The following is a 24,283-nucleotide window of genomic DNA, read 5'->3' as shown; positions in this document are numbered from 1 at the left end:
GAGAGAGCTCTGTAGCTCAACTGCTCATGGTGACTGTATGGCCCGAACATGCTCCAGCATGGAGTCAACCAGAGGTTTTGTATCTCATCAGTCTGTGGGGCAAAGATCAGCACAGGAGCTGGTATGCAACAGGAGATGTTGCATATTATGAGGGATCAGTCCGACATGCTGAGGCATCTGACAGAGCTCCAGGAAGGACAGCAGCAGGACAGACTCCCTCTGCAGCACCTCCAAAACCCTCCACACCAACTTTATCAGTCCCCACCCCCAAATGCTCTAGGAGGAGGCAGAGCAGGGTGCAGTATGTGCTGTAGTCCACACTGGTAGAGACAAGCAAGAAAAACATGACAGCCCCTTTAAGAACTGCATGCAACCACAGTTGCTTGCACAGTGACACTTTACAATGTTAACCTATCCTCCTTTCTCCCTATTGAAATGGGTCATAAATAAAACTTTGCAGCTTTAAAAAAAATCTGTCTTTATTCATTCATAGCTTGGGTAGGGAAAGAAAGGGAGGGGGATGCTGGTGCAAAGGTAGGGGATGGGAAAGAGAGAGGCACAGACATACATTACTGCGGTTCATTGCAAAACCGATTTTTCAATGCTTCCTGTAGGCGAAACGCTCCATGGTTGGCTCTGAGCGTAGCGCTGGAATCTGGCTACTAAAAATTTGCAACCAGCCTATCAGCCTCCACAGCCCAACCCTGGGAAAACTTGTTACGCTTTGTTTCACACAAATTATGGAGCACACAGTATGCAGATATAAGTGATAGGATGTTCTTTTCACTGATGTCAAGCCTAGTGAGTAGACATCTCCATCTGGCCTTTAAATGCCCAACTGCACATTCCACCACCATTCTGCACTTCCAGAGCCTGTTATTGAAATGCTGCTCCTCACTGTCCAGGTGCCCGGTGTAGGGGTTCATTAGCCAAGGGAGCAAGGGGTAGGCAGGATCCCCTAGGATCACTACTGGCATTTCAACATCCCCAATATTTATTTTTTTCGGTTAGGGAAGGAAGTGGCCTCCTGCATCTTACTGAACAGGTCAGAGTTCCTAAAGATGCACGCGTCATGCACCTTTCCTGACCACCCCACACTGATGTCAGTGAAACGTCCTTTGTGATCCCCAAGGGCCTGCAACACCATTGAAAAGTATCCCTTCTGGTTTATGTACTCTGTGGCAAGGTGGTCAGGTGTTAGGATAGAGATATGCATGCCATCTATTGCCCCCCACGGTTTGGGAACCCCATAGTGGAAAACCCATCCATTATATCCTGCACGTTTCCCAAAGTCACTATCCTTTGTAGCAGAAGTCTGTTGATGGCCCTGCACACTTGCATCACAGCGAGAGTCCTGTGGCACCTTAAAGCCTAACAAATTTATGTAGGCATAAACTTTCGTGGGCAGAAACCCACTTCGTTGGATGCATCATAGCAGTTGGTGGATTTACCAACTCCGAATTGATTCCCAACTAACTGGTAGCAGTCTGGGGTTGCCAGCTTCCGCAGAGCAATGGCCACTCGCTTCTTCACTGTCAGAGCTGGTCTCAAGCAAGTATTCATGCTCTTCAGGGCTGGGAACAGCTCCGTGCAAAATTTAAAGAAAGTGGCCTTTCGCATACGAAAGTTCTGCAGCCACTGCTCATCATCCATATCTTCATAACAGTGTGATCCCACCAGTCTGTGCTTCTTTCCTGGGACCAGAACCAGCACTCCGCAGACTGAAGATGATGCATGACAGCCTGCAGCAAACGGGAATTGTTTTGCTCTATGGCTTGTAGCAGGGCAGCCTCCATAACATCGCTATTTTCCATGCTGCGGCTCCTGTCTCGCCTTTGAAAATACTGCAGGATAAGCCGTGAGGTATTTGTGATGCTCACAATGATAGGGCAGAACTGAGCAGGCTCCATGCCTCTCCGGCAATGGCATTCGCGTGGCATAGAAAAATGGCACGAAAAAGCATTTGCAGTTTGGGACAAAAAGGGAGATGGAGAAAACATGTTGCATCATGGGAGGATGACAAGCTTCCCAAAGGCCTCTACAGCTAATTGCACTGTGGGATAGCTACCCATGGTGCACTGCTTTGAATGTTGACCCACGCGTGGTGAGTAGAGATGCAAAAGCCCGACACAAGGAGCGTGGTCTGATCACGCGACTTCTACAATTTGGTGGGTGAAAAAGTCGATTTAAAGTAAATTGACTACACTTAGTAGTGTAGACATACCCATAGAGATGAAATAGATCTCTGAAAACTACATGAGTATCTACCAAAAAGGGATAGATAGTCTGACATAGTTTGTAATGAAGTATATGCAAATTGATTATTAACATAGGCTAACAAAGTAGGTCTCTTATACAAATTTGGCAGGTTGACAACCAGTAAAAACCACTCTTTTTGGAGTCCTTCAGAGAGACTCTCTAGTCTTTCTCCTTCACTGTTGGAGAGAGGTACCCTCTACTATTTGAAGCAATCTTGTCAGTTGAATTTAGGGTGAATTTCACGAAGTGTGAAGATTCAACAAACTGGGACTTCACAGAAAGAGAACGTGCCCCGGATGTAAGGGGACAATAGATTTATTCAGTAACTTTGTTGCGTACAACTTTATTTTGAACTGTTAGTGATGCTGTAGTACAGAATATTTTGGAAGTAGATTTTATTTATTTTTTCAGTGTTTGGATTTAAATGACCTGTTTCTGGAAGTATTACCACTTAACATGTTAGAATTTTGAACCATTATTTAGTCTTAATTTTTCTGAAGAAATCCCCCTAGGTGATATCAACTGTAGGAAGAATGCAATCTCTTTTTGAGCAGAAGTCTTGCAACTCTTAACCTCATTTTTAGTGTGTGCACTCCAGTTTTAGAAGCTTAAACAGACTCATAGAAAGTGTGTTGATTCTATGAAAATGTCACAATAGTTTGCAACCTTTTTTGTGTTGGACCCACTCCCCTCATTGGACTAGAGCTGTTCTTGCCCCATTCCTCCATATGTCTTCTCAGGCTAGGTCTGACATAGTTACTATGTTTCACTTGTCTGTTCTCTTTCTTTTTTCTTGTCTATCTATTTACATGCTGTTGCATGTTTTTTCTTCCCTGCAGCATTTCTCAAAGTTCTTTTTTTCTCTAGTCAGTGTTTTTTCCCTTTCTCCCACCTCTTCTCATCCTTCCTCCCAGTTTTGCTCTCTTGCTCACTTTACTCTTCTTGCCCCTAGTCACCACAACTTCCCTTGCCCCACTCCTTCCTGGCCCTCAGATTTACCACAGGGAGTGTTGCTGGGGGATGAGTGGGGAAGGACCCATTGGTGCCTGTGAGAACAAGGGAGTAGAGAGGTGTACTTTGGACTGGGTTGGTGGCAGCTTGAAGGAAGATGTGTAGGTGGCTTTAAAAGAGCATTTACACAGTGTGGGCTAGAGTATGGCCACTTCCTCACTCTAACTGCTTCTCTCATCCTCCTTCCTGACACTTTTTGCTGCTCCATCAACAAACTTGTAATGAGGATCCATTAGAACTGGGGCTGAGGGAAGGAGCCAGCCCTACGGAGCACGGTGACTCCTAGTGTGCGGCAGGCTGAATACAACTGGTGGACACATACAAGTAAAGGAAATACATTGCATTCTGGTAGCTGAAACTTTAAATAAGAGCCTAAAATAATTAAAGAATAAAATGGACTAGAATTCAACTGCTGTAAATAATTAATTAAAAATTTCCCTATACCTTTGTGGAATGGAAGCTGCTTTCTAATAAAGAATATTTTATGCCTGTAAGAAGAATTAAGGGCCCAATCATCCAGCCCTTACTCATGCACATAATGCCGTTTACTTCAGTGGGATTACTCATAAGCAAGGGCTGCAGGTTTGGCCCTTTGATAGTCCTCTGAGAGAAATAAGTCAGTGGAAATATTTACTTAACATGACAATTTTCTTACATTCCACAGGTGTGTACAAAGCAATATTGTGTTGCTTACTCAGGCCTTCAGGCGAAAGTTCGTCATTCCAGATTTTATGTCATTTACTTCACACATTGATGAGCTGTATGAAAGCGCTAAAAAACAGTCTGGAGGACAGGTAATTTCTTTGTAAGGGTGGTGTTTCATTTTTCTGTTTTCCCTTCAAACACCTGCCCAGCCTAAAAGAGAGAGCCACGGTTTGTTGAAGTGGAGCCAATTATTTATTTTATATATTTATATTATATGGTATATTTATATATAAAGAAGATTGTTTTAGGGCTGGGAGGAGACTAGAATCCATTGCAGAGGTTTTTTGAGCTCTTGCAACCTAGTATTTTTTTTTTTTTTTGGTTTAAATTAACCCAATCGGCATTATATGTAGTATAGTCTCATGGTTTGATGTGCTTTCAACATCTGAAAGCATCACCAAGCTTTTAATGATTTTTTGGAAATTAACCAAACTCTGGGTTTTCTTCTAATTAGAGAGATTTCTTAATAAAGTCATGTAAATACTGGTTTGCTGCTCAAGGGTTCTGAGCTAACTCATGTCTGTGAACATATAAACATAATTATATAATATATATTTAAAAGATTTTAATTTGGTGAGGTAGTAGGTGTGGGTTAGTACGCTGGCCTTTTTATGTCTTGTGAACTGAGTTTAAATTCTGACTTGGACCAGCAAGTGAAAAATTAGTGGTGGTGTTTCCTCATTCTTTGTATAAATTACAAAACTGCCACATGATTTGGCACATTAGACTTACCTGCAAGAGACCTCTAGGTCTTGGATAATAAATCATTTAGGGACACCTTGTGAGAGACCCTGGCATAGCTGTGGGGAGGAAATTGTATATTTATCAATACCTACTGCAGTTAATCCATTGCTTTCACTCATTTTGTTTACATGATTTTTTGAAAACAACTGTTTGTTTCAAATTAATTATGCTTATAATTCGAAGACTCTGAGTGCATGTAAGTTTGGATGTGAATTCCTACTAGACCAAGCTTGAAGGTTGTTGTAGGTCACTGGAAAATACTTTTCTGTAAATTTCCAGTAAGGTTTTGGATTTGATCTGTGACTGCGGGCACAGTAATTTAGTCACTCAGCATATCTCACATGCAGTATGCTCCTGTTTATTGGAAACCCTATTATCCAAACTTCTGCATTATTTGAATCCCTTCCCTGTCCCCTCCTAAAACAAAGCATGCTTGCAATCTTCGGTGCAACCCTCTGTCCAGCTGCTGGTAATGCATAACCCATTCCACTGCCCCCTTGACTCCTCCTGATACCTCCCCTGTGGAGTTGCTCTTCACCTGGCTGTTGTCATAGCTCTGGCCCTGGATGATGCAGCACCAAGGTGCCCCTCTCCTTCTTCAGTGCAGCCTCCATTCTGCTTCTCAGGTGACCTGCAGGAGCTAGTGCTGGGTCTTGCGTGCACTGAGCAGCCACAGCAGAATCCTAGGTACTAGGGAGTCTGCTGCCTTGTTGTCACTACATGTGTGCAATAAGAACAGTAAAGTTTATTCCCTGTACAGCGATTTCTGACTGTAAGGGAGACTGCTGGTGGGATTGGCATGTGAGGCTGCCTTCTTGTTTATCTGAACTCCCGATTATCTGAATAAAATCTGTACCTTACAAGCAATTCAGAGAAATGAAATATGCTATATTCCACAGCATAATATCCACAGACATTTATGCCTGTTATGGTATATTTCTTAATAATGAAAATAAACATTTTAACAATATATTGAACTGTATAATTTCATTTCATATTTTCGTTAGGTTGCTGATTATATTCCACAACTGGCCAAGTTCAGCCCTGATTTGTGGGGAGTGTCACTTTGCACAGTGGATGGACAGAGGTATATTTTTTAGCATGTTTAAGATTTTCACTATTGGTATAACTTAAACTACGGCAACAGGAACAGAGCTCTCTAATTGTGATGTTTTATGGCTCAGTGAAGTTTTATTGGTATTGGCCATATAGTAGAAACCACTTCATTTTACTTGGTGGCAATAGCCAACAGAGCTTGTCTTTCGATGTTTGACAATACATCATCCCTGACAGTAGCATTCGGGTATGGTCATATGAATGAATTTCAGTAATAGCTAAATGAGTTTTCAGCTGCGATAGTTGGACATAGATGACTGCTGCTCTTAATAGCTAGCAATGAAGATTGCATCCCAAATATGTCCGCTTTACAGCCAATCTTTGATAGTAGCTATCTTTTGAGAAACCCCCTCCACTTCTGAAATTGGACTATATTAATTATGACAAAGGACTAACCTTCCCATGGGTTAGCATGACAGTTTTGGTAAGGTTCAACACCATATTACACCATAAGTTAGTAATCTACTGAAAATAGTTCCAGAAAGTCCTTCGTTTCCTCTCTCACCCATGCCAATCAAGTAGTTGGAAATTCACAATTGATCCTTACTGGAGGATATGAGGATGGGGGTTGACACCACTTAACCAGTGTTAAGCTGAAAAACACGTGAGGCTTATTTTAAGGGTACTCTGGCTTCAAAACTGTTGAAACTCCTTCTATAACTAGTGTTTGTTGTATACTCTAAGGCTCTTGTTAGGCTTCACTTGCATTTAAAACTTATACTAGCGTAGCTATATCCATTAGGGGTGTGAAGAAAACTCATTTCCGAGAGACATAGCTATGCTGACAAAACTAGTGTAGAAGAGTGGTTCTGCTGGCATAACTAACATCATTCAGGGAGGTGATGTACCTATATCGGGAGAAAAACTTTTTTGTCAGTGTACTCTGTAGTCTACACTAATGGGCTATGCCAGAATTGGCTCTGTAGTGCTGGTATAATGTTAGTCTTTTTTAGGCATTCCCCTCACCTTTCCCCCCATATTGTATAGCTTTAAGTTTGTGCTGATGGAAGCCATGGAGATCTTTCATATCTGTCTTTTAAAAGGAAATGAATATGCAGATACTGACATAAATTAACGAGATCTATGTTTCATATTTATGAAATGAAAATTTCTCTCATAGGAGTATACGCTGGTCTGGATATAACTGTTGTCTGCATGATCGCCAGTGATTTGAACTGTCCTTTTCTCTAATAACAAAAAGGGTTCAATACCACTATTTAGGGATGCTTGAATGTCCCAAGGGAACAGGATAGTTGACTGTAGCATCATTAGAGATATGCCTCATGGCAGCTTGCCAAGAGCATTGGTTTAGGGTCATTTCACTATCACCTTAGATATTTTTATAATTTTAAAATACTTTACATATACTATGAAGGGGAAAAAAAATAAAGCTGGAAAGCTCTTGAGCCCTTTAAGTCTAGTTCTTCTTCTTCAAGTGCTTGCTCATGTCAGTTCCATTTAGGTGTGCCCACGCCTCATGCATGGTTGCCAGAAGGTTCCCCCCCCCCCGTAGTACCTTTAGGGTTGCCTCCATAGCACTCCATATAAAGCCCTGCTGATCCTCCGCCTCCTCAGTTCTTTCTTACCTCCTATGATGGTTGGCTGGAATCCATCACCTCTTGCTTAGCAAGAGTTTCTTTTCTCCTAGTGCTTCAACTTCGTACCTGTAAATAGTTCAATTAGCGTTAATAGTAGGCAGTTAAGAACTGTTAGTAGTTAGGTAGGTAGTTTAGGCAGATCCCCTTAAGGGATCAGTCTGTTTATCCAGGGACTGAGGCATGCCTTGGTCCCCTGGATTCAAACCCTGTGAGGAGTGAAAGAACCCCATGCCAAGGAGTGACCCGCACTCCACATGCCTTAAGTTATATTGGGGAAAGACCAGTGCAAAATTTGCAGGGGATTTCATCCTTGTACCCAGAAGGAGAGGAGCCAGAGGTTAAAGTTCCTCCTGATGGAGGCAACTCTTCGACCATTTCCAAGCCTGCTGAAGCAGGCACCCAGTGCTTTGGCATCAGTTAGAAGCGCCCCAGCCTCTGTCCATGACCTGGTGCCGAGGAAGGACTCAAGTACTCGAGACCCTCGGCACTGTAAGGAGTCGCTGGCACCGAGAATGGAGAGTACTCGGCACTGCTCCCATTCCCCAGTCCCGAGGAAGAGGCACAAGAAGTTGGACAGGAGTCGCTCGCCCACTGTGAAATCATCGGGGCATAAGGGAGATAGTGTAGTGAGCCCCGCGTCGGGTAACTTGAGCATTACTCCTAGAACTGTGGCACCGTTGATTCCAGCCCTGGAGAGGGGTACGTCGAGTCCAGTGCCAACTATTCCCCCCTCCAGGGAGCTGGATGAGGAGGTGGAGGACATTCGGTTACTCTCCACCCGGAGACATTTGAAGCAGCCAGGGAGCTCATCGAGAACACTGTGCTGCAGCAACCGCAGTCCTGGGGAAGACCACCAGAGGCGGTCGTACTGGTGCCTCATAAGTCGGTACCTTCCAAGGGGAAGCCCGCTCTGATGTCCCGACAACCATTGCCCCGGCACTGGTCACTGGCACCAAAGGGCACCACGCCACCATGGTCTCCGGGAAGTGGCTCTGGATCAGAGTCCGAGGCGGAATCCCTCACCTCGCAAAGGAGTTGTCGCCGGAACAGGAGTCAGCATTGAGGCCAAGAGATGTCTCAGCTTTTTGCAGTGCCGTGGCTCCATCAGTGGCAAAGCCCATCCCAATGGCCCTTCTGGGCCCCGTGGGCTTTCCACCAGGCACAGGGACCCCAATCCGGTTGGTCCTTGTCCTTAGCATCAGGGAGCAGGCTCTACCAGATTAGATCGGAGACCATCTCCCGACCCGATGCTGACACCAGTACCGAGCAAGACCTTGATCCTGGACACGGCACCAATTATGGAGGCACCTATGCCGGTAGTGCATCTGACGCCCCCAGCACTGTGGAAGAGACGGATTGCTCGGTACCTCAGGACCCTCTGGGTGCCGAGGGTCAAGAGACTGGCCCATTAAAGGAGTCATCCTCCTCCTTACAGGAAGAGGCAGTGGTGGGTGCCACTCCGGCACTGGCAATTGTGGACAATAGGGCGCACCAAGACCACCTTTGCCGTGTTGCACAGAACCTAGGAATTCAGGTCAAGGAGGTTGCTGAGTGGGAAATGGACTGTGTGGACTGAATGGACCAGTGACTGAAACATTGTCCCCATCGGGACTGTCGAGGGTGGCCTTGCCATTAATAAAAACTATTGACAAAAATATAAAGTCAATTTGTCAAAACCCATCCTCAATCCCCCCAGCTGCAAAAAGGGTCGAGCGCAACTACTTCATCTCATCTAAGTGTTGCAAGTATCTATATACCCATCCCTATACTACCCCATCCCCCAAGCTCCCTGGTCATTGCGGCTGCAAATGAGAGGGAAATGCAGAGGAGCCAAGGCCCTGCCTCTAAAGCCAAGGAGGCCAAGAAAATGGACCTATTCTGCAGGAAGGTGTATTCCACTGGGGGCTTACAGCTCTGGGGGATAAATCAACAGGCGGTTCTGCACAGAAACTCCTATGACACCTGTGGGTCTATCCAAAAGTTTGTGGAGTCTATCCCTGCTGACTCCAGGAAAGAGTTTGTGGCCCTCGTGGAGGAGGGAAAGATGACAGTAAAAGCTTAATTACAAGGGGCTTTAGATGCAGCGGATGCCTGGACTATGGCCTCGGAGGTATCTGTGCATTGCAGCTCTTGGTTGCAAGCATCAGGCCTCCCCCAAAAAAACTGTGCAGCAACAAACTGTTTGAGGTCCAACAAACTGTGCAAGACCTACCCTTTGAGGGCCAGTCGCTGTTCTCCGACCAGACTGATGCAACATTGCACAGTTTAAAGGACTCTAGGGCAACCCTTAAGTCTTTGGAGCAGCGCACACTGGCACTGCAGGGGAGACAGTTCAGACCGTAGCCTCTTCCCCAGTTTTTCCAGCCCCATCAGAGGCAGGATTCTAATCGTAGGAGGGGCAGAAACAATAGAACAAAAGAAGAAAGCTCTATCAGTTCTCATCTGGTTGAAATGAGGGCCCCGCGAATCAGCCTCCAGGCCCAAAACAAAATTGTTGAGGGTGCGCTCGAGGATGGCCTAGCAGCACAGCACTCTGATCCTCCACCCCTATTTTTAAACCGTTTATCCCATTTCTACCGTGCATGGACCCAGATTACTTCAGACAAGGGGGTCCTACGCACAGTGGAACTGGGATATGCTATCCAGTTCCACTCCCTCCCACCTTTATGCCGTGCCCTCCTCCCCCATTCCCTGTCCTCCTTCAGAGACCCATCTCATGAGCAACTTCTAATTCAAGAAGTTCAGTGGCTCTTGGAGGTGGGAGCAGTGGAAGAGGTTCCTATGTAGTTAAGGGGAAAGGGTTTTTATTCATGGTATTTCTTAATTCCGAAAGCCAAGGATGGCCTCAGGCCAATCCTGGACCTAAGGAACCTCAACAAGTTCATAAAGAAGCTGAGGTTTCATGTGGTCTCCCTGGTGTCAGTCATCCTGTCCCTGGATCCAGGAGATTGGTATGTCACTCTCAACCTCAAGGCTGCGTATTTCCATGTGTCGATTGTCCCAAGACACAGGCAATTCCTCAGATTCGTGGTCACCAGTCACCACTACTAATTTACCGTGCTTCAGTTTGGCCTCTGGACCACTCCCAGAGTCTTCACAAAATGCATGGTGGTGGTGTCGCCTTCCTCAGGAAGCAGGCACTACAGGTCTTCCTGTGTCTAGATGACTGGCTGATCAAAGAGAAGTCCAGACAACAGGTAGAATTCATAAAGCTAACATTCACCTGTCTGGACCTCTTGGTCAATACACAGAAGTCTGTCCTCAACCCCCACGCAAAGGATAGAATTCATAGGGGCGGTTTTGGATTCAAACAAGTCCAGGGCCTTCCTGCCAGACTCTCATTTTCACAACATTCTCTCTATCATAGAGGACTGGAACTGCCACCCTATGGTCACAGTCAGAAGCTGTCTGAGACTGCTGGGACACCTGGCAGCCTGCACTCGATCCCAACACCAGTGTTAATTTCGCTCAGATGGTGGCCAGATCAGGGAGTGGTCTGTGCAAGAGTCCCCTTCTCAAGCCCACAGCCCACCATGACACTGGTAACCGATTCCTCGGATTCAGGTTGGGGGGGCCCATCTAGGTCAGATGAGAACTCAAGGTCAGTGGTCAATGTGAGAGAGTTGAGAGTGGTACGGTTAGCATGTCAAGCCTTCATCTGGTGGGAAAATGCATTGCAGTAAAAATAGACAACACTACAGTGATGTTTTATATAAACAAATGGGGGTTCTCGCTCCTCTCCCCTGTGTCAGGAAGCTCTCAACTTCTGGCACTTCTGTATAACTCACAAAATCCATATAGAAGCATCTTATCTCCTGGGATCCCAGAATGTGCTAGAGGACTTCCTCAGCAGGCCAGTAGCTGCCCATGAGTAGTCTCTATGCCCAGATTGGTGAACAACATCTTCCAGAGGTGGGGAATTCCCAAGTAGACCTGTTCATGACGAGGTTCAACAGAAAATGCAGGAGGTTTTGTTCTTTCCAAGGACACAGTCAGGGCTCGATAGCAGATGCTTTTCTCATTCCCTGGTCACCTGTTTTATGCTTTTCCACCAACCATGTTGATACACAAAGTCCTTCTGAAAGTGAAAAGAGACAAGTTGGTGATAATCCTGATTGCCCCAGCATGGCTGTGCCAGCATTGGTTCACCATGCTGCTCGAGCTCACTGTAGAGACTCCTTTCAGTCTTCCATTGCTCCCAGACCGGATTACATAGGATCGGAGTCGCCTTTGTCACCCGAACCTGCAGTCTCTTCATCTCACGAGTTGGAAGCTCCATGGGTGAACCCACAGGAGTTGCAATGCTCAGAGCAGGTTAGAGAGATCCTAATGGGTAGTAGAAAGCCTTCCACAAGGCTACCTATGGGGCAAAGTGGAAGAGATTCTCCCCCTGGTCTCAGCAAAAGAGTTTCCATCTATACCACTTATCCTGGACTATCTCTTGCACCATAAGCATCAAGGGCTATCAGTATCATCACTGAAGATCCAAATGGCATCAATCTCGGTGTTCCATCCGTGGGTGGAGGAGCGTTCAATCTTCTCGAAGCACATAGTGAGCCATTTTCCCAATGGCCTCGATGGAATGTTCCCTCAAACTCGTCAGCCAGTTCCTCAATGGGACCTTAATTTGGTGCTGTCTACACTGATGAGACCACCATTTGAACCATTGGCAACATGTTCTCTCTTGTACTTGTCATGGAAGATGGCCTTCCTAGTAGCCATTATGTTTGCTAGGAGGGTGTTGGAACTGAAAGCTTTGACATCGGAACTGGTGTTTTTCAAGGACAAGGTTTGTCTGTGAACACACCCGGCATTCCTCCCAAAGGTGGTCTCTCAGTTTCACTTTAATCAGGACATTTTTCTCCCGGTCTTCTACTCCAAGCCGCACGCTAGTGACTGTGAGTGGAGTCTTCATTTGCTAGATGTTTAGGAGGGCTTTGGCCTTCTACATCGAGAGAACAAAGCCTTTTAGGAAGACCCTTCCCCAGCTCTTTGTGGCGATGGCAGAAGAATGAAAGGCCTTCCTGTCTCCTTTCAGACAATATCATCATGGATTATGTTGTGTATTAGGGCCTGTTACGAACTAGCAAAAGTGTCGGCCCCTGTTTTGGCAGCCCAGTCAACAAGAGCCCAGGCAACTCACTGGCCTTCATAGCCCAGGTCCCAATCCAGGACACTTGCAGGGCAGCAACATGGTCTTCAGTTCATACTTTTACAGCACACTGCGCCATCACCCAACAGGCCAGAGAGGATGCAGCAGTGGGCAGAGCGGACCTGCAGTCAGCTCTACATTTAACCTGTCCTGGTGCATCCCCGGTTGGCCACTCTGTCCCTCCCAGGCTTCGGGCAGGTTCTCGGCTCTTTCACTCTGTGAGGGCCTGTTTGCTGTAGCCCTGGTGTCTGCAGCTCCAGACACACACACTGTGTCACTCTCTCTTTCTCTGCTCTGTCCCCCACCTTCAAAAACAGCACTTCATCTTCCTGGATCAATCAGCATTCCCCCCCTCAGGACAAATATTTAAAGAGGTCATGCGCACTAAACCCTGAAGGGTTTACATATATATTTCCTAAAGGGGCCAAAATGTGTTATGACTTAATTGCAGCAAATGAGAAAAATGTAATGCATGTCTAAGTTCCCCATCCAGCCAACTGTTCCTTGCATCCCCTGGAGAGTGGACCCTCTAGAAGTGTGTTGAGCCACACCACAGAGCAGCTGCACTGGCGTGCTTTTGTGGCTAGAGAATTTCAGGATCCACTTCAGTCAAACTGGCAAGCATTGAAATGAAAATACTACACACTTTTTGGGTAGAAGTGATATATACTGATATTCCAGTTTGGAACCTTGCTAAACTGGTACTTGAATCATATTTTGTTTGCTCTTTGCAATTGTAGACTTGAGATCTATTCCTGTTCCTCTGGCTACTTAGGTTAGGATTTTGCTTTGTTAGGAATGTTACAAAATATGTTAATGAAAGGCAATATATTATCAATGCCATCAAAGGGGTTCTGTGAGCTCCATTAAAGGCCTCTTAAAATAATCCTTTTTGGAAATATAACAAAAAATTGTACTCTTAAAACTCAGCTGATAGACAAGGACTCAGCAGGTTGGAGACCCACATTCTAGGCAGATTAAGACCACTAGCGCTAATCCATCCTTGCTTTTACAAACATTCTGAATTAGTTGTTAAAAGATACTGAACAATCGGTTTTATCAAATTTTGTCTTCTCATTACAGGGCAGATATTTGCTCTGAGACCTTTTTGAAATGTAAATCCACATGCTTGAACCTAGGCCTGGAAGCTCAAATCCAAATTGTATTGCTTTAATTATCTAGACACAAACAGATGTATCCTGTCTGGGTGCCTGTTGTAGCTTAGTGATCTGAGCACAGGACTGGGAATCAGGAGTTCCTGAATTAGAGTTTTAGCTCCGATACAGACTCCTCTCTGTAGACTTTAGCAGCTCACTTACTTCCATTTCCTTAATTATATGGTGATTCGCAGTGCTTGACTCACTGTTGCCTTTACGCATATTGAAAAACAAAACATGTAGAATTGATCAGAGACTTCTGTTCTTTTAAAATCTAATTTAACAATATTGGTAGTACAAAAAGCAATCAATAATAGTCTGAAGAACTGCTGCAGCATTTAATCTTGGCACAGTGGTCAGAAAGGGGGGAAAAGGCAGCCTTTTAAATATTTTTATATGTTTCTTTGCTAGGCATTCTGTTGGAGATACCAAAGTTCCGTTTTGTCTTCAGTCCTGTGTAAAGCCTTTGAAATATGCTGTTGCTGTTAATGACCTTGGCACAGAGTATGTGCACAGATATGTTGGTAAAGAGCCTAGTGGATTAAGATTCAACAAACTCTTCCTGAATGAAGATGGTAAGAATTATATTATATTTAATAATGAGAATCTTCTGCTTCCTGTCATAAAGGAAGATATGTTTTTGTTCATACTTTTTTTATTCAGTACATCAGATATATATCCTCTTGCCAATTATTAGGGTCAGTGCCCCAAAATGTTTTGCCCATGGAATTTTCACCCTTTGCTTATTATAGGTACCAGTTTTATCTCACTTCCAGACTTGGCATAACATACTTTGCTGGGTTTTTAATTGCCTATATCCAATTTTGTAAATAGTAGTTATGGAGATTATTGTAAAGTAATTTTCATACTGTACTTCTTTGAAAAATACCATGGAATTGAACTCTTTATTTCTTTGAGTGAGTGAAGCTGGGTGGCTAGTCTTGCCTTCTGCAAAAAGGTTACAGAATGAGATGTTAAATTGATTGAAGGAAATGTGATTGAGTCACCCTCTCCATTCTCACTGAGAAGCTGGTGCTAGTGCCCAGATTCAAATACTAGTTGGCTTTCAGATAGTAGAAGTGGAAGCTGGGAATGTCTCCCCACAGATTATCTAACATTGAAAAAATGTTCTGCTTCTGATTCAAAACAAATGTTGTTTGAAAATGTTGTTTTTTTTGTTTCACAAGTGTGTTTCATCTGTACAATATTTTATCTAGGTTGCTTCTACTGTATGTTGTAGTAATCCATGATCATAAAAGTTCTGTTTTTAAAAACAGAGTGCTAAAATGTTAGAAGGATGACTCGTTTAGCTTTGGCGGAAACCCTGGATTTTTGTCTCTAAAACAAATATTTCTAGTGGATCTTGCTCAGTAAGAGATCAGACAACATTTCTGTTGCCATGATACTGCAATTAATACTTAATTAATAGAATTTGATTGTGAAAGATGTAACACTTTAAGAACATTGTCTTTATTGAGGAATATATTTCATGCTCACATTTGTCATACCAAAATATGAACATGAGTTTTCTGTTACTGAGACATGGAAACTAGCATTTTGTTCCATTGTGTACAGTCTTTTTGTTTTGTTTTTGTTGTTTGATAGTGTCCAGAAATACTGAGGTGCTGTACAAACACTGAGGAGGAAGAGCAGTCTTTGCCTTGAAAACCTCCCAATCTAAAAAGATGGGATGTTACTGAAAATCAGCCAGTTTTACATTGTATCCATCAATTTAGCACAGTTCCTTTCAATATAATGAGGAGAGGCATAAAAGTTATTTTTTCTCATTTTAATACAGGGTTTAGAGCAAAAAAATTCCAGTTAAATAATAAAGTAAATTACTAGTCAATTCTTTTTTTTTATATTGACATAAATAGTTTAAGCAAAGAAGAGCAAAAGAATTACCATACAATAAGAGAATCTGGTTTGTTTAGAAATACTCTACTGTATTGCATCAAATTAACTGAAAACGTGTCATGTATATTACAATGTTGTTTTTCTGCTGGCTGACATAAAGCTAAGGACAAAGCAAAATAACAGTAAATTATAGAAGTCTGCCTGGCATAATTGAAATGCAAATCCATAAAACAGAAGTGGAAAATCAGGAGCTAGGCGGACAGTGTAGTTGCATAGAGAGAGGGAATATTATTTTTCATATATAATGTTGAGGTATAAATTAATCCATATGTATTGTCTGGATGCCACAGAGCACCTGGCACACATTTGATCTTTCATGAACACATTTACCCATCCTAAATGAGCAGGTTTGTAAACAGAAATTACACATTGTGTCCTTTAGGACTGGGGTTTTTTGTATTTCTCCATCTGTAATGCTAGTATTGAGAGTCCAGCTGGAAAGAGGGAGAGGGAAAATTGTAAGTAAAACTGTAAAACACCCCCTGAAAATGACCTCAACTAATTTTTCTAGGCATAACAATGTCGTCATTAAAAGTTAAGTATCTTAGAAATTTCTGAGGGGTGGCCGTGTTAGTCTGTATACAACAAAAACAATGAGAGTCCTGTAGCACTTTAAAGACTAACCAATTTAATTTCTGCAGGCATAAGCTTTGGGTTACAGCCTACAAAAGCTTATGCCTGCAGAAATTAAATTTGTTAGTCTTTAAAGTGCTACAGGACTTTTCTTTAAAAAAAAAAAAAAAAAAAAAAAAAAAAAAATGTCAAGGGCTATAGGTTGGCGTACATCTCTTTTGGAAAACTGGCAATCAGCTTTTTCCAGAAATATAAAACTTGTTTTTAGCTAAGTAGCATTGTGAAATATCCCACAAGCCTTCTCCTACACCATAGGAGCCAGTCCAGAACTGACTGTCCATCTTGGACCAGCATAGGTTTTTTCGGGGAAAACATTTCCATCACACACAAGGGTGTGTGTGTGTGTGTGTGTGTGTGTGTATTTTTAAACAAACAATCTGCTTGCTTGAAGCAGGTCAGGAATTTCAAATATTAGAATAAGTTTCTGGACTATGTATTAGCGGGCTGACTGGAGGTGAGATGTTTTTAAGGGAGTATTGAACAACTCTGCAATTTTCTCATAGTTGTCACCAAGCATATGGGTTTCTGTGATATGTACCTGGATAGGGAAAACTCCCAGCAAATTTCAGTCTTTATATATATATCCTTTGCCAATATAAAAGTGACTAATTCTTGGTAGACTTTTGTGTGATTTGCACATACATAATAATGTGCCTTAACTGTGCAAGAGAATGGCAAGAACTGATTATTTTTACACTGGCAAAAGGGATACCCTTAGCTTAATGTTGAATTGTGTTGGATACCTTGACATCCTGTATTAATCATTATAGCGTTACTCATATACTATAAGGTCAGAAGAGACCATCATAATCATCTAGTCTAACTTACTACACATTGCAGTCCACAGAACTTCACCTACCCACTGCTGTAATAGACCCCCAACTTCTGATTGAGTTATTAAAGTCCTCAAATCATGATTTAAAAACTTAAAGTTAGAGATAATTCACCATTTACGCTAGGGGCTGGTCTATACTAGAGAGTTTTGTCGACACAAGTCAGCTTTTGTCGACAAAATAGTGGAGGTATATGCAGTGAAAGGCACCTCCCACTGATGTAACTCCCCTGCTATGCCGACTTAATAAAACCACCTCAATGAGAGGTGTAGGACTTATGTCAGTATAGATAGGGTGACACAGTGTCAATGTAGACGCTGCATCCCCTTTACATGGGTAGGGAGGGGAGAAGCTGAGGATGGCTGGACTCTGGCTCCCAGCTGGGAAGGGAGCAGCTGAACTCTGGGTCCCGTCAGGAAGGGGAGAAGCCCTGGGTGGATTCTCCACCACTAGCTGCTGGGAGCCTGGCAGCCTTGTCAATTTCATGGCTGAGCTGTGAAATTGAAAAGTCTGACCAACTGGCTCCTGGTGGGGAGCAGGCAGGTGGTGGGGTGAGAAGCGGGGGCAGCTGGAGCACACTCCTTCTGGGAATTGGGTGAGGGGAAGCCCCTGGCAGCTTTCTCCAGCTCCTGGTAGGGAATGGGGATGGGTGAAGCCTAGAGATGGCTCCGGTTAGGGAATGGAGGGGGGTAGACCACTGGGAGCCAGCCTGTGGGGCTCCCGGCAGGGAACTGAGAGACCTGTCTCTGAGCTCCCCTCACTGCCCCTCTTAGATCAATGTAAGTTCATAGACTCAGACTATAAAGTCAGAAGGGACCAATATGATCGTCTAGTCTGACCTGCACAACACAGGCCACAGAACTTCACCCATCCACTCCTGTAATAGACCCCTGACCTAAAACTGAGTTATTGAAGTCCTCAAATAATGATTTAAAGATTTCAAGGTACAGAAAATCCACCAGCAAGTGACCTATACACCACACTACAGAGGAAAGCAAACACCCCCCCCCCCACACACACACCCCCGCCCCCAAGTTTTCCTGGTGAGGATGCACTCCACCAACCCAAGGGAGGTAGCGTGGATGTCAGGCACTGCAGTAATTACTGTGGTGGCTGTAAGTCGACATATGTTATGTCGACTTATATTTTGTGTGTAGACAAGGTCTAGTTTAAATCTGCAAGTGATGCATGTACTGTGCTGCAGAAGAAGGCAAAAAAACCCCAGGGTCTCTGCCAGTTTGACTCTGGAGAAAATTCCTTCCCAACCCCCCAAATATGGTGATCAGTTAGATCCTGAGCATGTGGGCAAGACTCACCAGCCAAACAGCTGGGAAAGAATTATCTATAGCAACTTAGAGCCTTCCCATCTAGTGTCCCGTCACCTGCCATTGGAAATTTTTGTTGCTAGCAGTTGTAGATCAGCTATATGCCATTGTGGGCGTGTACATCATCATAACATCCTCTCCATAAAGTTATCAAGCTCGGTCTTGAAGCCAATTAGGTTTTTTGCCCCCACTGCCCCACTTGGAAGGCTGTTCCAGAACTTCACTTCTCTGATGGTTAGAAATCTTTGCGTCATTTCAAACCTAAAGTTGTTGATGGCCAGTTTATATCCATTTGTTCTTTTGTCCATATTGGCGCTTAACTTAAATGACTCTCCTCCCTCCCTAGTATTTCTTTCTTTGATGTATTTATAGAGAGCGATTATATCTCCACTCAGTATTTGTTTGGTTCAGCTAAACAAGCCAAGCTCTTTGGGTCTCCTCTCATAAAGTAGGTTTTCCATTCCTCTTACCATCCTAGTAGCTCTTCTCTGCATCTGTCCTAGTTTAAATTCATCTTAAACATGGGAGACCAGGATTGCCCACAGCATTCCAGATGAGGTCTCCCTAGTGCCTTGTATAATGGTACTAACCCTTGCCTGTCTGTACTGGAAATACCTGATCCATCCTAGGACTGCATTAGCCTTTTTCTCAGCCTCATCACATCAATGACTCATAAACATCCTGAGATCAACCAATATACACAGGTCTTTCTCCTCCTCTGTCACTTCCAACTGCTATGCCCCCAATTTATAGCAAAAATTCTTATTGTTAGTCCTGAAGTGCATGACTTTGCACTGTTACATTTCATCGCATTTCTATTACTCCAGTTTACAAGGTTGTCCAGATCATCTTGTAAGATATTCCAGTCCTCCTCTGTATTGGCAATACCTCCCAACTTTGTGTCATCCACAGATTTTATTAGCACACTCTCATTTTTTGTGCCAAGGTCAGTAATAATGTTAAATAAGATTGGTCCCAACAGTGATCCCTGAGGAACTCCGCTAGCAACCCCTCTCCAGCCTGTCAGTTCACCTTTCAGTCTGACGTGTTGTTGTCTCTCCTTTAAGGAGTTCCTTACCCATCTTTCAGTTCTCATATTAATCCCCATCTTCTCCAATTTAATTAATAATTTCCCATGTGGAACTGTATCAAATGTCTTACTGAAATCCAGGTAGATTAGAACTACAGCATTTCCTTTGTGTAAAAAAATCAGTTGTCTTCTCAAAGATGGAGATCTGGTTGGTCTGGCACTGTATACTTTTTGTAAAACCATGTTGCATTTTATCCCAGTTACCATTCACCTCTGTGTCCTTACCTACTTTCTCTTTCAAAATGTGTTCAAAAAAGACCTTGCATACAATTGAGCTCAAACAAACAGGGCCTGTAGATTCCTGGATCACTTTTTTCCCCCTTCCTTGAAAATAGGAATTACTGTATATTAGCAATTTTCCAGTAATAGGGTACAACTACTGAGTTTACAGATGTGTTAAAAATCCTTGTTATTGGGGTTGCAATTTCATGTGCCATTTTCTTTAATGTTCTTGGATGGAGGGTAGAGGGTCACCCCAACTTATTCCCTTTAAGATGTTTGAGTTTGACTTCCACCTCAGATGTGATAATTTCTACATCCATATCTTGTTCCCATTGCCACCCTGCAACTACTTCTAAGATCTTCATTACCCTTACTAAAAACTGAGACAAAGTATTTGTTTAGGTGTTGGGCCACGCCTAGATTATCTTTAATCTCTACCCCAGCCTCAGTGTTTAGCAGTCCCAATTCTCTTTCTTTGTTTTCTTTTTATTTATATGGCTGTAGAATCTTTTACTGTTGGTTTTAATTCCCTTTGCAAGGTCCAGCTCTGCTTGACTTTTGGCAGTTCTGACTTTATTCCTACATGTTCTGACCTTCAAGAAGTAGCTTTCTGTGCTGATCCATCCCATCCTCCATTCCTTGGAGGCGTTTTGTTTTCTCTTAATAACCTGTTTGGGATGCTTGCTCATCCTGGTTAGTCTGCAACCCTTCCCTGTGAATTTTTTCCCTTTGCTTGGGATGCAGGTTTCAGATAGTTTCTGCAACTTTGATTTAAAGTAATTCCAAGTTTCCTCCACATTCAGATCCTTGCATTCTTCGCTCCAATCCACTTCCCTGACTAATTCCATGAATTTTTTTAAAGTTAACCCTTTTGAATTCAAGGACCCTAGTTGCAAATCTATTTTTGTTTATCCTTCCATTTAGTTTAAACTGAATTAGCTCATGATCACTCAAACCAGGATTGTCCTATACAACCAGTTCTCACTATTCACCAATACCAAATCTAAAATGGTATCACTTCTTGTAGATTCAGCAACTGTTTGAAGAAATGTATCATTTATCACATCCAGGAAAATCTGGGCCCTACTATTATTAGGAGCACTTGTCCTGCAATCTACATCTGTGAAGTTAGTCTCCCATAATCACAGTATTCCCAATAGTATTTATTTAATTAAAAACATTAAGGAGGTCTCTCTTCATATCCAGATCTGATCCTGGGGGTCTATAACATACTCCAAGCATTAGCTCAAGGGAACCTCTAGTAGCTTTCTTCCCCAAATTGATTTTGGCCCAAACAGACTCTGTTTATCCATTCCATCACTTTCTTGTTTCTTTACAGTGTATCTAATCATTAATGTACAATGCTACTTTCCTCTTCGAGTGATGTCCCTGTGGGTGCTCCACTTCAGGTGTCGGTGCGTCCTGGCACCGTTGATTGGAGATTTGTGCAGCAGTGCCTATATGGTCCACGCATGCATGGAGAGTGCCTCACGGCGCTGTTGGTGCCCTCACTGCCACTCACAGGGCCCGATCCCTTCAGTTCCTTCTCAACCATCCCTGGCCTGAGACGGAGTTCTGCAGCACTTCTTTCCCGGTAAGATAAAAGATAAGAATTAGTGAGTTTAGGCATAGTTTAGTCATAGGACGTGTTAGTTGAGATAGATAAGTTACATAGTTTAAAAAATAATTTTTTTTCTTTCGCTTTTGCATGTATCACCTTCCCTAAAATTCTGAAATGCCAGGATCACCAGGATTTAAGAGGTGAGAATCCTGCAGAGAAGCAGTCTCAATTTCGATCATTACACATACTCTCTGTGTAAGATGCTTAGGAGAGGGCCATATCTCGGCCAAACATACTCACTGCTCTAAGCTTAAGGCGTGAAGTCGATGAGATAGAGATCTCCTCCTCAAACTTATTCTCATGGAGGAGTCCCTACAGCCTATCTCTGAGTCGGAGACCGGAGAAAGGAGCAACACTACAGCTCAAACTTCCAATATGAAAAGGAAGAGAGCCACGACGCGCCAAAATTAAAGCTGTCTCCAGCCAAATCCTTACATCCTGTACCATCTACTTCCAGGGAGAGTTCAACTACGGTGCCTACTTCTGCAGGCACTGTAGGGACCAAGGCCCCATCGGCACCGAGCCGAAAAACGGCACTGGCTATGGCACCGTCGACACCAGCCAAATTGGTGCCAAAAGCTGCACAGGCACTCATGCCACTGTCCTCAGCACCATCATCGGCACCGACAAGGGAGAAAATAAAACACATGGTACTGACAATCATGCCGATAGAGCAGTCAGCCTCGGTGCCATCGGTAGCAGCAAAACAATTTCAGCACTCTACACAGAAAGACATGCCTCCTTCTCATTCCCCTCTCTATGGCACCGACAGATGGCCTTATATTCAGGCATCACAATCATCTATATCACCTATTCCCATTCCATTATCTGGCGACGACGAAGAAGGCTCACATGAGGGAGTCTTCTCTCGATATCAGTCTTCCCTGGACAGAAGAGAATCTATGGCCTCACTGAAATCACTGGCTCAGATCAAGAGGAGTATGAAAGAATGGATTGAACACATGAAAATTCTTTCTCAGAGATCTTCCCAGTCACATGGCACATGGATCCGGGCACATCCCATAGCACTCAACAACACATGCCTTCAACATCAACCACAGCCTTAGAAAAGTCTGTTCCACCATCACCTACCCAGGATGAGGTCCTGGAGGAATCAGATGACGGGATGCAGGAGGAGAATTCCCCTGCCCACAACTCATCTTCATTGCCAGACGAAGAGGTAATACCTCTTCCACTGACTACGGCAGATGATTTCAAACAATTTCAAGAACTATTCAAATGTGTAGTAATATCTCAAGACATACATTTACAGGAGGTTGAAGAGACCCAACATAAATTACTCCAAATATTACATACTTCAGCCCATATTAAGATAGCTCTACCAGTCAACGATGCCATAATGCAACCTGCTGATACCATCTGTCAAACACCAGCATCAATCCCTACAATCTGTAAGACTGTAATACTATATTCACCCACTCTCCTCACAACTGCCTGGTGGTGGATGCAGTGATTCACAGAAGCAAACAATCCCAGCTTAAATCCATTCCAGGTGATAAAGACAGTAAATGTTTGGACCTATTGGGACGCAAGGTATACTTCTCAACAAAAAACTCCTTGCAATTTAGAGTGGCCAACTATAATGCCTTACTGGCCAAATATAATCATGATAACTATGGGAAAATTAATGAGCTAAAACAGTATTTACATAAAGAGAAGCAGACAGTTGAAATCCCTAGTAGATGAGAGACAACTGATCACATGAACGGCTCTGCAGGCAGCTCTGGATGTAGCTGATACAGTAGCTCGCACAACAGTCACGGCCATTGCTATGCACCACGCCGCCTGGCTCCAATCATTCGGCATTCTGAGAGGTCTACAAACAAAAGTTGAAGACTTACTCTTTGAAAAAGACAAGTTATTCTCAAAGAAGACAGATGAGATGTTACACTCCATGAAAGACTCCAGAACAGCTCTCGGAACTTTAGGTGTATATACACCATGCTTCAAACACAGAAGGTACCAACCCTACCAATGGAAAGACTTCTCCAGTCGCCAACAAAGGCCTTACGATAATTATAGGCAAAAACAACGGTCACAGAGGAAAAGGCAAATGTCGAACAACTCCGCCTCTTCTCAACCGCCTCAGCACAAGCAATCATTTTGAGGGTTCGGTCGAGGGTCTGAGACACACCTCGCATGCAGCAACACCGACCATTTTTGGACACTGATTGCGCCCCTCTTTCACCAGGTGGGCAGCAATCACCACAGACAGATGGGCCCTAGAAATCATCCACACAGGCTACTCCATCCCCTTCAAATCCACTCTACCCACTCACCCTCCCTGTCCCTCTTCAGGGACCCCTCCCACGAGCACCTGCTGCAGCAGGAAGTGCTACACTTACTACAGCTGGGAGCAATAGAGATGATTCCACTTCAATACAGGGGCCTGGTATTCTATTACCAATATTTCCTTACACAGAAGAAAAATGGGGGGCGGAGACCAATTCTAGATTTCAGCTTGCTCAACAAGTACATATGTGTTCAAAAGTTCAAAATGGTCACTTTAGCAACTATCATCCCTGCATTAGAATGAGGAGATTGGTTCTCAGCCTTCGACCTAAAGGGCGCTTACTTTTGTATTTCCATACACCCATCTCATCGACGATTACTTGGGTTTACAGCCGGTATGGATCATTACCAATATGTGTTTTTTTCCCTTTGGCCTATCCACCGCACCACGAGTCTTTTCCAAAGTACTCTCAGTGGTTGCGGCACATCTACGATGCTTAAACATAATAATTTTTCCTTAACTGGATGACTGCCTTCTCCGAAGTCCAACGTACATGGAGGCAGAATACAATACACAGAGAATGATACATATTTTCCAAGAACTAGGCTTACAGATAAACTTTCAGAAATCAGTCATGGTACCGATG

The 24,283-nt window shown here is 43.6% G+C and overlaps 1 protein-coding gene across 5 annotated transcripts in view; it reads left to right on the top strand.

Moving 5' to 3' along the window:
• GLS (glutaminase) overlaps positions 1-24,283 on the top strand; it is a 116,097-nt gene that overhangs the window by 14,799 nt on the left and 77,015 nt on the right. For 4 of the 5 annotated variants that reach the window (XM_067549008.1, XM_067549007.1, XM_067549010.1 and 1 more), the window contains exons 4-6: positions 3,935-4,064; positions 5,727-5,806; positions 14,154-14,317. In XM_067549008.1, the coding sequence (XP_067405109.1) occupies positions 3,935-4,064; positions 5,727-5,806; positions 14,154-14,317 (374 nt within the window). Of the gene's footprint in view, positions 1-3,934; positions 4,065-5,726; positions 5,807-14,153; positions 14,318-21,286; positions 21,357-24,283 lie in introns of those variants that run through there. The other variant, XM_067549011.1, reaches the window with a different exon arrangement.

This window comes from Emydura macquarii, unplaced genomic scaffold, assembly GCF_026122565.2.
Source record: "Emydura macquarii macquarii isolate MOO-44397 ecotype Brisbane River unplaced genomic scaffold, CSIRO-AGI_Emac_v2 contig_1253, whole genome shotgun sequence".
NCBI classification, from domain to species: domain Eukaryota; kingdom Metazoa; phylum Chordata; order Testudines; family Chelidae; genus Emydura; species Emydura macquarii.
Note: the sequence above shows the minus strand (reverse complement) of the source record. Positions and strands in the feature narration are given on the sequence as shown.